At 37.3% G+C, this 20,959-nt stretch overlaps 1 protein-coding gene across 1 annotated transcript in view; it reads left to right on the top strand.

The window, feature by feature from the left end:
• Positions 1-20,959, top strand: part of LOC118160543 (potassium voltage-gated channel subfamily KQT member 1-like) — a 521,743-nt gene that overhangs the window by 64,660 nt on the left and 436,124 nt on the right. Inside the window, 6 exon segments of the mRNA XM_035315348.1 lie at positions 5,430-5,570; positions 12,828-12,938; positions 13,912-14,007; positions 14,867-14,927; positions 14,965-14,993; positions 16,812-16,974. Coding sequence (XP_035171239.1) covers positions 5,430-5,570; positions 12,828-12,938; positions 13,912-14,007; positions 14,867-14,927; positions 14,965-14,993; positions 16,812-16,974 — 601 coding nt within the window.

A 20,959-nucleotide genomic window follows, 5' to 3' on the forward strand; every position in this document is an offset into this window, starting at 1 on the left:
AACCATCATGTGTCTTTTGGTTGTTCTGTGGAAAAAAAAACAAACACTAAGTATAAGTGGAAATGCTTTGATTGAACAAAGTTATTTAAATCATTCTTTTCTGTCTGAATGAGGAGTTTTCTAATTCATTCTATAAATAATAATACTAAGTTGTGATAATATGCCAGAAAAGCAACGTTTTAAACAGATAGGCAGTTAAACACAGAGGTAAACATAGCTGGAAATAGTTCTTTGTTCATAGAACCATAGAATCATAGAATGTGTACAAGACCTCTCCTGCAGTGACAATAATCATAGAATACCCTGAGCTGGAAGGGACCCGTAAGGATCATCAAGTCCAACTCCTGGCACCGCACAGGTCTACCCAAAATTTTAGACCATGTGACTAAGTGCACAGTCCAATCGCTTCTTAAATTCAGACAGGCTTGGTGCAGTGACTACTTCACTGGGGAGCCTGTTCCAGTGTGTGACCACCCTCTTGGTGAAGAACCTCTTCCTGATGTCCAGCCTAAATTTCCCCTGCCTCAGCTTAACACCATTCCCACAGGTCCTATCACTGGTGATTATGGACAATAGGTCAGCACCTGCCTCTCCACTCCTCCTTGAAAGGAAATTGTAAACTGCGATGAGGTCTCCCCTCAGCCTCCTCTTCTCCAGGCTGAACAGGCCAAGTGACCTCATCTGCTTCTCATATGTCTTCCCCTCTAGGCCCTTCACCATCTTCGTCACCCTCCTCTGGACACTCTCCAACAGGTTAATGTCCTTTTTATACTGTGGCGCCCAGAACTGCACACAATACTCGAGGCGAAGCCGCACCAGCGCAGAGTAGAGAGGGAAGCACAGAGTAGAGTGGGAATTATTATTAGTTATATTATTAGTTATTCTGTATGAACGTTCACTAAAGTTGAAAAGCTTAAATGTTTTAGTTCAGACTTTTAAAATGACTGGCTGACTAGTTCTTTTTGATGTTTTATGGAGCTGACATCTATATGAACATGATAATAAAGTTTTATCAATTGCCTTTAAATTGCACACCATCCCATACCTTGGAGGGCTAATACTGTGCGATAAATTTTTACATCAGACCATCAGACTTCTAAGAGTGGTTCTTTAACCTGCTCTTTGTGACTGTAGATTTGTTCTTCAGATATTGACAAATAATTATAGATTTCCACATTCTTTTATTTGCTTCATTCTGTATGTAGAAAATTGCCTTTTTTTTTTTTTTTTTTTAGTGTTCTGGGGCAGAGAATGTGATGTACTGTGGTGGTTTTACTCAAGTGGGCGGCCGAGCTTCACCACAACTGCTCTCACTCTCCCTCCTGAAAGAGGAGCGGGGAGAAAATATGATGAAAAGGCCTCAAGGGTTGAGATAAGGAAGAGAAAATCATACAGTAATTATCGTGACGGGCAAAACAGACTCAGAGCAGGGAGATAGTAAGATTTATTGCCTATTACTAACAAGCTAGAGAAGTGAGAAACAAAGGAAAGAAACCAAAAGCACCTTCCCCCTCATCCACCTTCTTCCACCTTCTCCCCCCAAGTGGTGCAAGGGAACAGGGGAATGGGGGTTATGGTCAGTCTATAACACTTCTTCTCTGCCACTCCTTCACTCGATCACTCTCATCCCCTGTGCTATGAGGTCTCTCCCACAGGATGCAGTCCTTGCTGAATGGATCTAGCGTGGGCTTCCCACAGGCAGCAGCTCTTCAAGAACTGCTCCAGATATGGGTCCGTACCATGGGGTCCATCCCTCAGGAGCAAACTGCTCCAACCTGGGTCCCCCACGGGCAGCAGCTCCTGCCAGGTCACCTGCTCCTGCATGGTCTCCTCTCCACGGGCTACAGGTCCGGCCTAGAATCTCCTCCGGTAGGGGTCTTCCACAGGCAGCAGCCTCCATCAGTGCAGGTCCACCTGCTCCACCGTGGGCTCGTCCACGGGCTGCAGCATGGAATCCAGCTCCAACATGGTACTCCATGGGCTACAGGGGGACAGCCTACTTCACCATGGTCCTCACCACAGGCCTCTGGGGACTTCTGCTCTGGTGCCTGGAGCACCTCTCCCCCTCCTTCTTCACTGACCTTGGCGCCTGCAAGGCTGTTTCTCACTCCTCTCACTCTCCCAGCTGCTGTGTGGTGCAGTGTTTCCCTGTCTTAAAAATGCTCTCACAGAGGTGCAAAACAACATCACTTATTGGCTCAGCTCTGGTCAGCAGCGGAGCCCTTACCCACTGTTGGGGCCCTTGCCCCACATGGGGCAGCTTCTAGATCCTTCTCACAAAATCCACCCCTTAGGCCACCTGCTACCAAAACCTTGTCACGTAAACCCACTACATGTACTTAATCCAAAAGAATCATGTTATGTTACTTTAATTCCTGTTATTTTTTCCCCAGTAGTGTAGGAAATTTTATGCCCTTATGAAGCCATTGATGCACATTGAGGTCTTGATTTCAAATAATATTTTAAAAATGCTTTAGCATGAAGTCTACTTTCGTCTTGTACAACAGGATGAATTTTAATGCTCTAAGACTGTGTACTCTTCATTTAATGTGGTCACATTGCCTAGATATCTAACTAGGGCAGAACTGGAATCCAGATATATGTTCTCAACTTTTGCTAATTTTACTGACAGAGGTGTTTGAGAATACCCTTCTTCCATGGATATTCAAATTTTTAGTCAAGAATCTTGAAATACCATCTCCAAAATATAACCTAAGTCTTAAATGTCACAAATACAAGTTCAAAGGTTTGAAGAGAAAAAAACAAACAAAAAAATAAAACAACAACAAAAACAAACTAAACAAAACCAAAAAACTTGAAGTGAATTATAAATAAATGCACTTGAAGTTCTGTGAATCCAAAATGTCTGTGATGATATATAAAACTTTACAGATCTGTAGAACTTGCCAAAGCAGATCACCCACTCACACATTAATTACAATTACAATAAAAATAAAAATCATATACACGGTTCTGTATTGACATTGGGCAAGTGTAGCTGAAACTGTAGGATGGTATCAAATGGAAGGAAAAATTGAACCTTTATTCCTGTCCAGGATCTTAAAGATATTTTTTTTTTTTTTAAAAAAAAAGAAAACCAACAAAAATACCTTATGATTTTTTCTTTACAGACAGAGTACAAGGTCCTCATTTATTTGCTGAGTTTGGTACTCTTTCAAAAAAATAGGACTCTAAATCCTTAAACAATGTGAAAAAATAAATTCACGTCTTTGTGACTTGTAAAAATAACAAGCACTTGGACCTCTGTGGACCCAGAAATGATTACTAAATTTTCCACAAATGCTTTCCATGTGTTTTGGAATTTTACATATAGCTGTATTAGCTCACTCAGGCCCAATTTGGCTAGGATGCTCTTCTATTTTCAGCAGGTTGAGCTTATGTGAACATTTCTTGCCAAAAGCAACAAAACATGAGTCAATATCATATGTGGTGATGTAAAGACATGGAAAAATCATGCAGCTTACTGAAAAATAAAGTTAGCCAATCCAACACCAGCTTATGAGTATCTCTAGGAGTTTTACTTATTCCTCACCTTGTTTTGTGAACTGTTCTACTGCTTTCAGGAGGGGGTTAGTGATGAGCTATGGTTTTGTGGTTTTATTGTATTTTTTCTAAGTGCTGAATTTTATTTTGTGTGGGACTTACTGTAACTGAATATATAAATTTGTGTAAGTTACAAAAATATGATGACTTGAGTCTCTCAATATTCAAATTCACTTATGTGCATGTCCTTTTTGTTTCTGCTGTTTCCTTTGCATATATATATATATATGAAAGTCTGTGCTGAAAACTATAACTTGTATTAGGCAGTGCTCTACATTGTTAAGTTCTTATCTCTTAAAAATTCATATTAACTTGAAGTTCTAAGGTCTGATTTCTACAAAATATTCTCTTATTTTAGATCATATATCAGTTCATACTATTTGGTATTGGTAGATTCCATCCCATCCATATGTTTGAAATATGCATTATTTTAAAATCTGTACTGTCTCTTAAATACAGTATGTATTAGATTGCTGTCACTGATCTTAATAATTAAGTATGGGTGTGTAGTAATTTGCTCTAGTATATATGTATATGTTACCTTTAGTGACATTTAGAATAAGTATAAGACAATTACATTTGGATCCTGGATTTGTGTAACAAGAGATCAGTCTTTAGATGAACAGTACTGGAACTGAGTGGTTCCAAAGGTGAAATAACCCAAGTAGTATTGTACATTTTTCAGCCACTTTGAAAAGAATCTCACAAGGATGTGCATAGCACTGGTGAAAAGCATATTCTTCAATTCATATTTCAAAAAAACAGCACAACACTGGAGTATTCCAATTATCCACTCTTTAACTCTGTCCTCTGAGAACAAATTAAAGAAAGTTGTGATGGACATTCCACAATAATGTAATATCTATTGATATCTGAGATGTAAATTATATGCCAAGTGTAGATTTCTGTGGATGTGTAAGGAAGTCCCACATCTGCTGAGAATGAAAGTGGGGTGTTTTCTTTGTAAGCAAAAGCAAGGAACAAGAACTAGTCTCCATTTCCACTCTAGTTTTCTATGGATCACTGAACATACAGTCTCAGGTGTTAAAAGGTTTCCTCTTGCATTGGAAAAACATTGTGTAGGCAAATAAAAGAGTTGTGAAAAATCAGAGAAAGGTAAATAACTTCAACTATTAAAAGTAAAAAGAAGGAGCTTTTCAAAACAGTGGGGTGCTATCTGCAAGTACACAGGATGCCATTATCATTAGAAAAAAGTATGGAAAAAAAATAGTGATCAACACATGTTCTGGAAGATACTGTTTTTTTGTTTTTCATGTCTGAAGTAGGGGGAAAGTCTACCTAAGATACTGTATTGTTTCTTAGGATAACACTGAAAAATGCTACAACAGTCAGTCTTATGGTCAGTCTTAAGCAATCAAAGCATAGGATATACTTTCTTAGATGTGGTCACAATCAGAAGAACATGACCTTCAATTCATAACAGTTATTTTACCATACTGTTCATAAGTGCATTTCTACAGCAGCCCTTTACTATTTTTAAAATGTATTAACATTTGGTATTCTGAGTGGACAATTAAATGGAACAATTCCTATTCAACCCCATTAAAGGACATGAAACAGAACAGATGTCCTGCCCTACATTTAGCAGTACAAATGACTGTGTAAATGATGGCTTCTGCTTTCTTTTTTAGTCTAACATAAATAGAAAACAAAACATTGGCCTACATGTTTTACTGGAAGCAAATTTCATACCTGAAATGAAACTTATTAATTTTTCTATCATGATGCAAACAAACAAACAAACAAACAAACAAGCAAAACAAAACCCAGATATTTATAACATTTTTTTAATAGATAATATATGATTTAAACCTTGTGTACTCATTTATTTTCTCTTTTAAAAGGAACTTATAACAACTTTGTACATTGGATTCTTGGGATTAATCTTTTCATCCTATTTTGTTTATCTTGCTGAGAAGGATGCAGTTGATGAGGATGGAAAGACAGGTTTCTCCAGCTATGCTGATGCTCTTTGGTGGGGTGTGGTAAGTCTTTATCAGAAAAATGTGTACTCAAACTAAATGTGCAAGATTTTCTATTGAAGTTGTGATCATTTTCTCTTTTTCAAAAATCACATTTGTGTAAGGAACATATTTGTGTAGGGAAGCTTGGTAACTTTTCAAAAAAGATACCAGGAAAATAATGTAATAAATGCAATTAAATTATTTTGTTGTATGATAGCAAGCTAACAACCCTTGAAAGCATACAAATGCAAATATATATATATATACATATATATATATCAAATCCACATTTCAAAAAGACTGTAAGTATCCCTTGAATCCTATACCACCTTTAAACTCCACTTAATGTTCTGCAAAAGATTCATAACTTTTAAAAGAATATTCTGTTTGTGGAAGCTTGACTCTAACTTTTATTTTTTGGATCTCTTCGTGTAAAGTTCCTTGTCTTAGTAATAACACAGACCTTGATGCAGGCTACAAGTTACTGTGTTTTGAATAATTCCATGACTAACAGTTACGATAAATAACTCCATCAAAAGCAAGAGACAAATCTCAAATTTATCAGCTACTTTGGACAGCAGTCATGGTCAGTGCTAATCTTTGGTTAAATAATAATAATAAAGAATAATATGAAGGACAAACTGGAATTATGAGTGCAATATTGTAATTATTGGTATGCATGCCCAGAATCAGATGAAAAGAGAATAGATAGCTATGAACAGAATAAGAAATACTACCTTCATATGGCTCTTCTCATATTTCTTACTGTGAGTCATGCTTTTCCTCCTTATTAGCTGTTGCACAAACCACCTCTGCTCTTGTGGTCCCTTTTACCACTACAGAACCTTATATATTTTATGAGATGGCCGTCTCATTATAACAAACCCAAAGAGATTCATCACAGTGCTAGTGACACAGAAAAATGAGAAGACTAGAACAGATGCTGACCCACCATCTTCTAGAGAGAGAAGGAGTTTCAAGGTTGATTTGAAACATAATAAACTGGATTTGTTCTTAGATGACAGACTTGAAAAATAACAATATACTTATTAGGCAATAAACCAATTGTTTATCTGAATCCAAATAAACTGATGAGTAAGCCTGGGAACACAAAACGTTTCTGATAGATGTATGTTTCTAATCCTTAACTTGGATCCTGCATAAGCCTCTACTTCAGTGAAGTATACAGAAATATAGATTATATTACATGTACCCTGAATTACCACTTTATAAGTGGTTCAGTATAAAAATCTGTTAAGCTTTAAATTCCTGACATTAGGTTGTCAGATAGTCATTTCATTTGTAGAGCATCACCTATGCCCATGCAAAAGAGTACACACTAAAAAGGTTCTATTAAAAAAGAAAAATACATTAAATGGCCAGATTGACCTAATTATCTGACCAGGTGGGAAAAGAACAAAACCATGGAATAACTCATAGAAGAATCACATGTTAAACTCCTCTACAGACATATGATAAAATTTTCAGTAAAAAATAAAGCCCCATGGTTATAGATGTGATAACCTATACCTAATGGAAGAAGGGAATCTATATCCCAGAAGCACAGATTGTTAGATTTTAAAAGCAAAAGTAAACAATTAGAGTATAATTGATGTTATGAAAGATACCCCATGTCTACTTTAAGAAAACAAACCTGTAAACAGGCTCATGACTGAATGCAGTGGAACGTAGCTACTCTTCTAGTTTTTACCAATGATCTAGCTGAACTATCTGCAAAATACCTCTAATTAAAAGTGGAGCTGCTTGTGGGAACTTCAGCAGCATTAGGGCTCCCATGAAAGTGTGCACTTGTTCAGCTAAATCTATGTGAAATATCTCATGAATTTTTCTTTCATAGTAAAGTTACAAAAAGCTTTGTAGCACTATGTGAATTATCATGACAACAATGAAAGAAATGGATTGCATATAGTTTATTTAAAAAAAAAAAAAAAAGTCTTAATTTAATGTGTGATCATTAAAGTATGGTGATTCATGTTTGCTCTGCAATATATACTTTATAGGCCTTTGGCTACAAAAGGCCAGAAATGACCAAATTTAGACCCAAGTGGGTTGAAAGAGGACCCCTTATCAAACTGAGGAGAGCTAGGTAAAGTGAAAACCAAACAAACAAAAAAAGGGTTTTCAGCAATCACTTTGTGAACTATGTTTTTTAACATGTAGTTAAGTCAAAGTATACTCATGCATGCATTATTCCTTCATGTAACAAAATGTCCATGTGAAGCAAATGCACTTTTTTTTTTTTTTTTTTTTTTTTTTTCCCTTTCCTCCTTTTATTTATTTATTTATTTAACTCTCAGTGTCCTGCACCTACTTTATGAATTGTATTGAATGTTTAGATATGGACTAAAAAACATTTTATAAAAACCAGAAGCTATAGCCTAGATTTGAGTAAAGAGTACAAAATTAAGGAGGAAAACAAACAAACAAAAAAAGTTTGGATGTGTTTATACAGACATATTTTGTTAACATTTTGGACTTAAGAAATGTAAAAGAGAGCTCAATTGTGATCATCAACAAAGTATAAAACATGCATTACTTTACCTTGCTGAGGTAGGTGACTTGGAATCTCTGTTTGAAAGTGTACATTTATGCCTTGCAAAGTGTTCATTGGGTTTTGTTGCTGTTTTCCAAAACTTGACTTGTTTTGTCAAGATAAAAACAGGTTTGTCTCTCTGTAATTGTGAGGCACATGAGGAACACTGTTTGAATTGTTGTTTAAGCTTTCCAGACCTCTAAGCCTCCTCAGCACTAGTGAGTCAGGGTGCAGGTGCAGTTCACAGCTGGAAACAGTGACAAAGGACAAAGTGAAACAGTTTCTTTTTCTTTTCAAATCTTCTGTAACATAGAAACACAGATGTGGAGTTACTAGGGGGTGAAATTTGATTTCACTTTTGCCTTTCAAAACTTAACCACAGGAAAAAAAAATCTTGCTAGCAAGTATTTGAATATCTTATGTGTCAAAATCTGCAGAGTGTATTATGGGTAACATTTTGCTTTGAGTAGAAAGTGCAAGTTTGCTGAACTTGATACAAATGACCTGAAAGGTTTAAATATGAAGAAAAGGGAAAATAAATAAGGAAAGAGTTGGAATCAAATGCTAACAAGGTTCACCCACTCCACTTAAATGCTAGGTGGTTTCACCTAGTTTTGGCAGATGTGCAGATTAAACTGCAAAGACATATCAAAGGCTTGTGGTATTTTATATGAAGCTATTTTCAGAAGTTATAGCATGTTAGAGCACATGCAGAAGCATTTCAAACAGAACTGTCAGCCTGCCAGAGTTGTAACCCATGTCACAGCAGTTTTTCCATCCTTTCAGAGTGTTTTTCTTGAGGAAATAAGGACATATTGGTCCCTCCATTCTTGCCTCATGATGTTGGTAATGCTTATTGCTTTTGCTACAAATGTGACTATTCTATACCATTGAACTTGAGTTAAATAGTGTCTCCAGTAAATCATTGTAAACTGGCAGAGGTCCTTGGGAACAATTGCTCAGAATTTCCAGGAGTAAATTTCTATACCAGAAGTGGTGGTCTGAACCCCTTTATTTTTAATACTTTTTTTTTTTTTTTTTTTTTTTTTTTTAATGTGTGCCGTTCTGGCTCTTCAAACTTCACCTGCCTGTCTTAAAGCATGAGAAGCTGTGTTGTCTTCTACTAAATTAGAGTTCTTGCTTTTTTGAAGTGTAAATTTATGTTTTCAGAGGCTGCATTAGAGCATGTGCATACCAGCTGGAATGTGCCATAGTAAATCTGTGTTAAGAAGCAGGTGTCATTTTCCAAAGCCTAGTTATTAAACATTCTCTGGGCAGATAAGTAATAACTTCTGGATGTACAAGGAAAAAGAAATCTGTCTGTGATTAAGAAAGCCAGAGAATTACATTATCTATAATCCTTTCCACATACTTCAATGCACTAATTAGATTACCAAGAAGGAACCCTCTTAAGGTAGCAAGGGAGAAACTCTCTGAGACATGTTCAGGGACCGGCAGGAATCTGCAAGCCAAAGATATGCCTGCTGCAGAGATGAAAAACAATGTTTTCTGTGGTTATGGCTTTCATGCTATCTTCCATAGTAACACTAAGACAGCTCAACATTACTGCAGTTTGTTTTTATGTCCTCAGTGCTGGAAAACACACACAGAAACAGACACACAGACACACACACAAAAAAGCAAAAACAAAACAAAACAAGCAAACAAAAAATATAAAACAAGAAGACTTTCATAAGAAAGAGGAGGAAAAGGAAGGAAAAATCCTACACTTTAAAGGTTCTTCTGGGTGCACTGAGGAGCTGAAGAGCTATTAAAGAAACATAATTTTAAAATCCTTCACTCTCTGCTAACATATATTGTGTTTTGAAGTTTTGGGGGGTCTGGTTTAATTCTGGGGGCTGGCAAACTTGTCTGTTTGTACTGCTGGTAATATGCAGTGTCTGAGTCATTTCATGGGCAAGCTACACTATGTCTGGACAAACACCTGACAAGACAGGGTTCCTGCTGAGAGCAGCCTGCAGTTCAGGGTAATAATATTCATTAGAGGATACAGATACTAAAAAGTTGACTTCATCAAATGAGAAATTCATGATGAACAAACACAAGCCTATTTTTTTTTGGAACTTGGAAAAATTCAATTTGATAGTAATTGGTTATTTTTCCCTTCAAATCTTCCTTTCAGCGTTCTGCAGAACTGCTCTCAGAGCAGGAGGAAATGTATTTTTCACATGGCTTGATTGTTGATAGTTTTTTTTTTTTTTTTTAATTTCCTCAAAAGCCTATTTGTACATTATATCTGAGTATATATCAGTGACTTTTCCCATCAAAGGCAGTATTTCCATGCCCACTTTCATAGTTGGTGTAGTTTTATATATTGTTTTATGTCTATTTTGGCTGTATTTTTGCTACCACTCAGGGCAAAGTGAAGGGAACCAGGTTTAGAGCTGGAGCTCCCAAATAGAAGTACATTTTTTTCTATGGAAAGCTCTCTCAAGTTGTTGGCATTGGTGACAGAAGTCTACATGTCCTCACCAGAAGCTTTCCACCTCTCATGGTTAGAGGTCATCTTTGTCACTTTGCCATACTGCCATCATGTGTACTGTTGTGTCAGGGCTGTGCATACACTAATAATGAGCCTGACCAGCCACACCTGGAGCATCCCATAACACCCACATCCCAGAGTTTTTGTTTAAGCTCAGCACTGGGCACTTCCTCTCTGCCTGAGCTTTGCTGAATGGGAGCTGACCTCTAGCTTGGTCATGTTCTTGTGCTCTAGACCTCAACCTGTGGGCTGACTTCTACACTTGACTTCAGGTTTCCTTCGCCTTCCGATTTGAACTCTCTTTTGGATATGGCTGCCATCTGTGAGTTAGGTATGAGGTAGGGAGGCCCCTGTCTGACCATTTTGGGATCCCCTTGGCTTCTGGCTCACCTTCTCTGTGGGAGCAGCTGTCCCTTGCTTCACTATAAAACCTCCTGAGAGACCAGCTTTCATTTGTGCTCTGATCTTCCTGCAGTGCCAAACCCTTACTGACCACTGGGCTCCTTACAAATTCTTCTCCAGCCTGCTGGGACTCACTAGGGGTAGCCTAACTCTTCTGTCCTTCTCAGGCCTTCTGGCTTCTGTGGCTTTTCACAGGTGGCCTGTCCTCTACCAAGTGTGAAGTCACTCATGTCATGTCCCTTACCAGTTTCCTGTCCCTCTTCCAGTTCTGTACTGGAAAATCCACTGATAACCCATAGTGGTGATGTCTCTCTATGGCAAGTTCCTCCTGATCCCAGACCTCTGAGAAACATGAGGATCTTGCTAGAAGAGAGGGCTGTTGTCATGGCCCTAAAGGGATAACTGGCTTTAATGGCCCTATAAGCATCACCTGTAGCATCTACCCCCCCCTCTACCCAGGGGCTCTGAGCCTAGTTCTGTGTCCTCATTTCATGCATAAATTGTGCTGGAACTTAGGTGGTTTTCACCTGAAACAAAGCTATGTTTGGTTGTAGAGTTCCCTGTTTCTGACCTGAATATGTAGGGTGACTTTCTGGCTTGATCTGCCTCATGTTGTGATGTTGTAGCTTACACTGACGCAGCTAGTGTTTCTGCCTGACTGCAAATTTTGGCAAATGTTTGTGCATCAGTTGTGTGTGACTCAGTGATGTTAAGGCTCATTTCTCAACACTGTAGAACTATCACAAAATCATCTAGGTTGGAAGAGACCTCCAAGATCACTGAGTCCAACCTCTGGCCTAACATTAACAAGTCCTCCACTAAATCATATCCCTAAGCTCTACATCTAAACATCTTTTAAAGACCTCCAGGGATGGTGACTCAACCACTTCCCTGGGTAGTCTATTCCAGTGACTAACAACCTTTTCAGTAAAGAAGTTCTTCCTAATATTCAGCCTAAACCTCCCCTGGTGCAACTTTAGCCCATTCCCCCTCGTCCTGTCACCGGGCACATGGGAGAATAGACCAATCCCCACCTCACTACAGCCTCCTTTCAGGTACCTGTAGAGTGTGATTAGGTCATCCCTGAGCCTTCTCTTCTCCAGGCTAAACAACCCCAGCTCCCTCAGCCGCTCCTTGTAAGATTTGTTCTCCAGACCCCCTCACCAGCTTCGTTGCCCTTCTCTTGACTCGTTCAAGCACCTCCATGTCCTTCTTGTAGTGAGGGGCCCAAAACTGAACACAGTACTCGAGGTGCGGCCTCACCAGAGCTGAGTACAGGGGGACAATCACTTTCCTAGGCCTGCTGGTCATACATTCTGATACAAGCCAGGATGCTGTTGGCCTTTTTGGCCACCTGAGCACTCTGCTGGCTCATATTCAGCTGACTATCAACCAATATGTATTAAAAATAAAAAATAAAAATAAAATACTGCAAGCCCATGGTTTCAAGCCCATAGGGGCCATCCTTCCAGTTCAGGAGGATGTAAACATCCATCTACGAACTGAGAGAACAGTCTTCCTGGTTTAAGTGTAATGTCTCTTCTCCAACCGTGGCCATTTGTAAATACCTGCTGAAGAATATAAAAAGAGAATAAGCCCACAGTGATGTTCAGTGTACTCCTGTGGTTTCCTTACACACAAATCCAAACACCATTGATTCACTTGTATCTCCTGATACTTGTATCTCCTACTCCTTTTACTCTTCCTTTTTTTTTTTTTTTTTTTTCCTTTTTTCCTTTTTTCCTTTTTTAGTTCCCCCTGCTCTTGGGGAAAAACATGTACACTATTGCAGTGAATAAGATATATGTTTCTGGCCTAGGTAACAGTCACAACAATTGGTTATGGAGACAAAGTTCCCCAGACATGGATTGGGAAGACAGTTGCTTCCTGTTTCTCGGTATTTGCTATATCTTTCTTTGCTCTACCAGCAGTAAGTAGAACTTGGATGTTTTTTTAAGTGTCTAAGTTGGACTGAACAGGTTAAATCAGTACCTTTAATAGAAAATAATGGGCTGGGTGTTGCTTCAGAATGTTTGCTTGCATGCAAATCTATAAATATGTTTGTGTATTTGTGCACATGCAAACATGAATACAACTGCTCTCTTTCAATGTCTTTCAAGAGATTTATTTCAATTAGGATGTCAGTGGCAGAGGTGAAACATCCTTTATTTCTGCTATTTTATGATTACATAGAAACTACCTGGGGTATTGAGGAGAGAAGCTCTGCCACAAAGCAGAAATTTAGGAAATTGCATTTACTTTTCTACATACTACTGTAAAGTATCATTGCTGGACTTTCTGAATCTTCAGATAACTGACTGGGGAACATATAGACAAGAATATCAAATCATTAGAATAGATAAAGTATTTCTTCAGTTACTATCAGTTTTAATAAAAATGCTTAAATCATAAAGCATATCCGACTTCTTTGTTACTTGTTTTGCCTGGAAAATCAAACTGAGCTGTGGCTTTGTGTGGGTGGTGTGCTTCTTCTTCTTTTTTTTTTTTTCTTTTCTTTTTTTTTTTTGTGTGTGTGTGTGTGTGTGTGAGAGAGAGAGAGAGAGAGAGAGATTAAAAACAAGTGCAAAGAACAGCTGTGGATCAGTCTTATGACATTGGCATTTGCTTCTCCCACCATTGTGTAGGGTTGTCTTTGAAATGTGACTGCCACTTTGTGAATGCCTCTGTGGCTAATGTTACCTATAGACTGCAATAAATACATGCTGTTTATTGCCAACATCAACATGTTCAATTTCAGTTTTGTTAGGTAAATAGCTTTCTATTACTGTGGATATTTGAAAACTTGTCTTTTTTTAAATGGGCATTTATTTAATACATTAAGTGTTTGGCTTAGTTGCATAAAATCGTGTTGAAGTCTCACCAGTAATTTTATTTATATTTAGGGTATTCTAGGGTCTGGTTTTGCCCTGAAAGTACAGCAGAAGCAACGTCAGAAGCATTTCAACAGACAAATTCCAGCAGCAGCTTCTCTAATTCAGGTCAGGCCCCTAGCAGTAAAATATATAGGAGAGTGATGGAGAGACAGCAGTTCATGTACTATCTGAGAACTACCAGTTTCTGGGCTTTATTATAAATATATAAGCTGTGTTTAACCACAGAGGTATTTGGTATACTTCAGTCCCTAGAAAGAATTAGATAACTGCCTGTCCCACATCCATTCTTATGAGTGAATGCAGGAGGCTTCACTAACCTGACATTCACAGGCATCTTAATGGTATTTGGATGCAGCTAAAGTAGATATAGCTGGTAAATAAACAAATAAACAAATAAAAAATCCTTGTCATAATTTTTAATTATTAAATTCCTTTTTTATTCCTTTAGGTCCTATGTATTTGCCAAAGTCAGAGGTGAAGAATGTGTATATGTATATGTGTATATTCACCTCAGTTTAGAAAAATGTCTCAGCATAGCTTTTCATATTATATAAAGAATGCACTGACATGGTGTGCAAATGCTAAAACATGGCATGTTACAGAAGAGGGGAAGCAGCAGCATTATATACTTGTCGGGATTCACTGTTAAGGAGAATGGTTTTCCTTGCTATGAGCAGTGGTTAGACTCCATCTCCTAGGAGAATACTACAAAGAGCATACTTAAAATCACTGTGCTGACTACATTTCCTGGTGCCTCACTGAAGCTGTTTATAGGGGAAGAGTGAATTTTATTAGGCATGTTGTTTGGTATAGCACAGCAATTGCAGTCAGAAGCCTTTGAATCATGTTTAAATTGATTGAAGATGTTGCTGTCAGTTTTGTTTGCAGCAAATTCTGACTTATACATCCTGCAAAACAGTTCCTGCTTATACACTGAGAATATTGTTTTGGGATTTTATTATAGACACTGTGGCGGTGCTATGCAGCAGAGAAATCTTACAGTTCTACAGCAACGTGGAAAATCTGTTACATCACTTGCACAAAACCCCCAAAAAACACCAGCGCCATCTAGCCCTAGTCTGAGAAAACAGGTAACATGGAGTCGACAGAGCTATCCATTCTGTTCTTGGGTTTAATTTGGTTGGATAACTTGCCAAAATCCTTATGAAGAGTCCGAAGAATTTGGAGAGCTGAGAGAGATTTTCAAGGGACTTTTGTTTTCCTTTTGCCACAGTAGGATCAATTTAGTGTTCCTTACACTATTCCTGAAGGACTAATGCCTTCTATTTTTAGATTTGCCTTGCTGATCTGACAGATGCTTATTCTCCATTATTTTACTCCCTTTGAAGTCTATTCTAGCTTCTCAAAGATTGTATAAGTCGTTGATAGCATTCTCCATTTTGTATTAATTTTGCACAGTAATTCATACATGAAGAAAGAAGAAAAATAGTTAAAAATTTTACATTCACACTCATTTGACTGATAGTGGCTGCATTTGTCCTGCTCATGCACATCTCTCCGTGGTACTTCTCTTTGGGGGGTAAATGGATTTTTGAGTAAATTCTTGAGCATTGGCTGCAGTTAATTGGAATAGTTTTTGTCTGCGCAGGTGGGATTGCCTAAACATAGGTATGTAGTTTCACTGGCGAGCTTGCCTAGACTTCAGTGTGCATTCTAGAAAGGCAGAGGTCTGCAACAGGACTAGCTCAGATACGTGGGGTTTCTAAAGTGATGGATGGTAGAGGCCTGCTTTTAGGCAATGAGGTCCCACTGATGCCTGTCACTCAGTGGAGAATTGCAATATGATTACTCCACAGCAAGTGCAGGTACCTTTATCAGTATGATCTGTTCGCATGTGTATGTTTTGTCTTTAGAGCAGTGCAGTCTGCTCAGTGCTGAGCAGAGTGTAACTGCTGTGAGACTAGTTACTCCTTAACTTGAAGGAGCAACATCCAGGAGGAAAGGGGTAAAGCAGAAGTAAGGCTGAATACTATGTGTTGCTGAACAGCATGCAATACCTGTTGGGAGAATTGGAAAAAATATTGTTAGTCCTTAGTATTTTCCCTCTTTTTGTCTAATGAGATGAGTTCCCTAATATATTATTAAACCTGAACTTCATTATGAATTGCTAACCCTAATTCATTAACTTTAATGTTTCTTTCATTTCTCTTTTCTCTACATAGCCCCTTATTTAAAAGTCTTAAATGTATTCTGATCTTGTGCATATGGCTGAATTTTGTTCTTTAAAGAATTTAGAGTTCCTTTTCCTGTTATAAAAGCCCATGCATGTGGATGCATGGCAGTGCATTTCTACTGTTTTTCTTGTCCCGTTTGAATAATTTCAAACATGCTTTTAAGTGCTTGCAGATCTGAACAGAAGAATGCATTCCAAGAGACAGTGTGGACTGTAATAAAACGGTGTTATATGGTTCGCCTTCTCCTGAAGTGCCTGTCAGCCAAGCCAAAGTTGAAACTTTCTTTAATTAAGATCACCCAGTGCCTTGCTCATATTTCAAAGCCTGCAATTAGTTAGTCATCTGTTTAATTAACAATAATGAAAAGCTACACCCAAGCTATTTTATATTCAAGTGATTAATATTTTGGATGCCTTGAGTTTCAGATATGGCTTGAGAAATTCTAACTGATAAAATTCTAATTGATAACTGATTGTCAGAATGGGCAAAGCATCTTCCCTTAAGAGTCACCCTTACCAAATTTAAAATAATAATTTAAAATGAGCCATTCTGTAAGCATTAACCAAGAATGTAGCACTTTTACTGAATTACAATTGCACTAATAATCCTAATAATCATAATAAATAATCCTGCTGAGATGAATTTATTGTACAAGGAGGTTCATTTCTGGTTTTCATAGTATGTTTTGACATCATCCTCTTTCTACTACCACAGGCTAGAAGATCCAAAAGAAAAGGGAAACCAGACTGTGGTAATGGTTCTGCACCTGTGATAAACCCAGGAGAGAATGCCTTATCTATTCCACAGATCACTTATGATTATATTGATGAACAAGAAGACAAAAAAGTTGTGTCTTTCTACATCGATGAACCAGGAGGTAATTTACATTTAGGCTAGCATTTTTTAGAGAAAATGTTAACAGTAACTAAATGGATGAAGAGAAAATTTCTGTGAAAAAATAATATAAAAGTAATCAGTAAAGCAAAATGTGTCAAAAATTACAGGGAGACACAAAGTAACAGAAATGCAAAAGGAATGTTTTAGATGTGTGTTGTGAACATAAAAAACCAAAAACCTTTTTTGTTTCAAATTCTATATTATGGAATTATTTCAACTGGATGGAAAGCTTCCTAAGATCTATGTCGCTATTATACTTTACCCCACATAGAGCGTGAAAAAGGAAAATAAATTAGGAAAAATATCTTTACTTTTTTACAGCACCTTCTTAAACACTGTGCAAATAAATTGTGATAGGCATAAAATATTTCTCCATTCCTTTGTTAACCAGGAGGTTTTAATAAATGTTTTGTTTATTACTTCACTAAAATATTGTGTTGCTATGAGTGGTTGTATTTCAATATGGAAAGTGGTTGAATTTAATTGCTGAGCTAAGATATTGTGTTTGTAAAAATTCTTTTCCACCATGAACTTTATTTAACAAAGGTGGGTATAAAATAACATTGTTTACTATGAAGTGAGGATTTTTTTTGAAAGTTAGTTTTTCCATCATTGTGCTGACTTTCTTTGTCTGATGTGATGGGAAGGGAAACATGCAAGTTCTGCATTTGCTAAAGTCTTTAGCTTAAAGAGAAACTGTTTCCTCATAGTTCAAAGAGTTATGTTCTGTACATAGAGGCATGCAAAACTTGGCCAAGTTAACTGAGGTATCCAAAGATGTTGGTCCTAGTCAAAGGCAGTAGCAGTGAAGTATGGTCTCATTTGCTGTTTTCACTTAAGTTTTCATCTGTCCTTGCTAAACCCGAGTGGCAACTCTGTATGAAATAGCTCTTATATGGCATTGAGGCTGACACAATTTCAGCCTGGAGAGGGTATGTCTGTAGCCTTGACACGATGATCTCTTTAATTAAATATATATCCATAAATATTTTTACTCCCAGAGTGAATGTGTAATGTCTTCTGTATTGAACAAAATCAAATGCAGTAGTTTTACTGGGCCGTTCTGACTTTAGATTTGCCAGAGAGTGTTGTTAACCTATTATATTCAAGTGAGAGCACTTAGCTGCCTGCTGTTCCACATCTGACTGAGAACTGTGGCATACTGAAACACATCTGCAAGGGGTAGGAGCATCTTGCTCCTAGGGTTTTAGAAAGACCTTCAAGACTCTATGCAATTGATAGCCATGAACATGCTGTTCTGGGAGGAATTCTTCTTCTGGTGTAGGTTTTCATTCTTGTTCTGGTTTATATTTTGTTTTTCCTTCTGTCACATTGTGTTGAGGTTAAGAGTGTTTTTCAGCAATGACAGTATTTTTGACAGTGTTGTTGCTTGGCAGTTCCTGTGTTTTTGTAGGTTTCTTGGAAAGGGGTGAATGGTGTGGTTTATGAAGTTGCCGGTTTAAAAATTTTACTCTTTACAGAATACAATTCTCAACACCCTTGTTTATTAGAAATGTGCAGCTTCCCTTGCTGATCATATTAGTGCAGATTTTGCTGAGTATTGTGGCATCAGTCAGTGATGGACAGAAGCAAAAAAAAAAATATATATATATGTCTTGTGCAATGGGCAATGGTGTAACTTCTAACTTTATGAGGAATAGGTTGCCTGTAATCATGCCTCAGCTAGTGCTTGTAACTTCACTTCAGCTATATTTCTTCAATATTAGTCTGAGCAAAGCTCTGTCCCTCAGAAGAAAGATTGAAAGGACAAGACTGTATAATTGTTATTTATTTATTTTGCATTGCAGCTGGGTAGCAGAGCAAAATGAAAGCATTTTTGCCCTTTTTCTGAAAATGCTAAATGCTTTCTTGTTCAATTCTTATTATAGTTGGTCTAATTTATTCTCATTCTGAGACTCAACCTTACATATTATTCTGTTACCAATCTTTTTTTTTTTTTTTTTTTTTTCCTTTGCTAGTGTCAGGGGAAATTCACACTTCATTTGATTTTCTGATTTATTCCTTCTGGTGCAGAGCTTCCAGGATTCCAGGCTAACTTAATTGCTCAATTGACTGAACATTCTTGACACTTCTCAAAAATTTAAACCTGATTTCTCTCAGCAAAAATCTCCTTGCCAGAATTAATAGGCTTCTATTCTTGGGAAGTAGAAGTACTAGGCTGCAAGCCTGTAAGTAAGGGTGTGTTTTTTTTTTTCCTCCCTTGAAGTTTCTCTTAGAAAAGGAAAAAAAAAAAAAAAAAAAAAAAGGCAATTGAAAAGAAGCATGCCAGCTTTTCTATTTCACTGTTGCTATAGTGGAATTTATTCATTGGTTGTTGCGGCTGGATGTTTTACAGATGATGGCAGACTTTGAGGTTGAATTAGATCACTTTTATAGGCCTGACCTAGGAGGAGTGGAGCTGTTGCTTTGAAACAGCTCTTCTTGTCTGCTGCTTCAGTCAGATGTGGGAGACTGTAGGGAAACCTGAAACAAATGCCTGGTAACTGCAGTCAAAGGAATAACAGTCCCACTAATAAAATGCCTTGTTCTGGGCAGAAAATAGACTGCAGCTGAGTTAAAATTTCCTTGATGGAGAGATTTACCTTGATTCAGGTTATACATAATATGAGTGTACCTCTTTTTCATGAGAACTGAGGTTTTTCTTAGATATTCTGTTTGTGTATCCACATCCACCCAGCTTCATCTTGGCTTGATCAAAACTTGTTTGGAGGCATATTTTTCAAGGCTAGATAAAAATGTTTTCCTCTTTGCCTCTAAACTGAAGGTTTGAGAAAGAGGAGCTTTATAATGCCTATAGATAAGATCAACATTAACACTTGAAATATTTGTATGTGTAATAATAATAATTAAAAAAAGTATTTTAGTGTATTTTTGTAATTGTAAGTGTAAAAAAAAAAAAAAAAAAAAAGGATAGTGCATAATATAGGAGCTAGATCTTCATGTACCATAACTGGCTGGATCTTGCAAGAAACACTTGATAAATCAAAGGATAAACAGCTCTTGAGTTAATTATTTACCTTGGCATTTGTAGTGTTACTACTGTAGTGTGCTCTATACCACTAAGAACTTGACCATCCTTGCAGGAATGGATAGGCTAAGTCCTTCCTCAGTAATAGTTTCCTTGAAGTTAAATTTCTTGAAATTATAAAGATATTTAGAAAGAAATTGAAAGGAACAGCTAAAGCAGACATGGATTTGCTGAAAAAAACAATTATCAGAAATAACTGTGATGCTGAAGACACTCTAGTGCAGTATATTGTTTCCATGCATTTCTATTGTCTCCAATTGAGAACTCTTTTGTACCAGGGTGCACAGCTTAACTTTTATCTGCAATGATTTGAAGCTCCTCAGTGACTTCATCTCACCTGAGATTAAGCCATCATTTTTTCCTATAGTCTAGGAATTGATCTTTACCTGTACTTCTGTCAACCAGAGTGTACAGCACATAGTTCCTTGCAGCAGGGTCTGTTATTAAATGACAACACCAAATCTCTGGCATCTTTAACATGCCTGTAAGACTTAAAAAAGGCACTTCAGTATCAAGACGATGGTTACTTATGATATCAAGAGTGAGTGATAGGTCATAAAGACAAATCCAAATAGAAGAATGACAAATAACACTCGAATGCAACTGACATTCTCTTATGTGCATTTGAGTTTCATATTTAAATAACAGTTATACACTGTAATGTATGCTTCTCAAAATGAACTGAATAGCTGTTTCATAACACTTTATTAGGAAAAAAATGTAAAAATGTGAAAACTTTTGGACCTTATATGTCAGCTTCTTGGGACTTCTCCAGCAGATGGAATATATTATTCTCTGTCAGTTACTGTGGATTGTATACACAACTCGTTATTGTAAAATTCATCAAAGTCACAAAACTCTCACAGTGATAAATCTCTGCTGGGATAAAAACAAAATTCCCTATTTATCACTATGC

This window comes from Oxyura jamaicensis, chromosome 1, assembly GCF_011077185.1.
Source record: "Oxyura jamaicensis isolate SHBP4307 breed ruddy duck chromosome 1, BPBGC_Ojam_1.0, whole genome shotgun sequence".
Lineage (NCBI taxonomy): Eukaryota > Metazoa > Chordata > Aves > Anseriformes > Anatidae > Oxyura > Oxyura jamaicensis.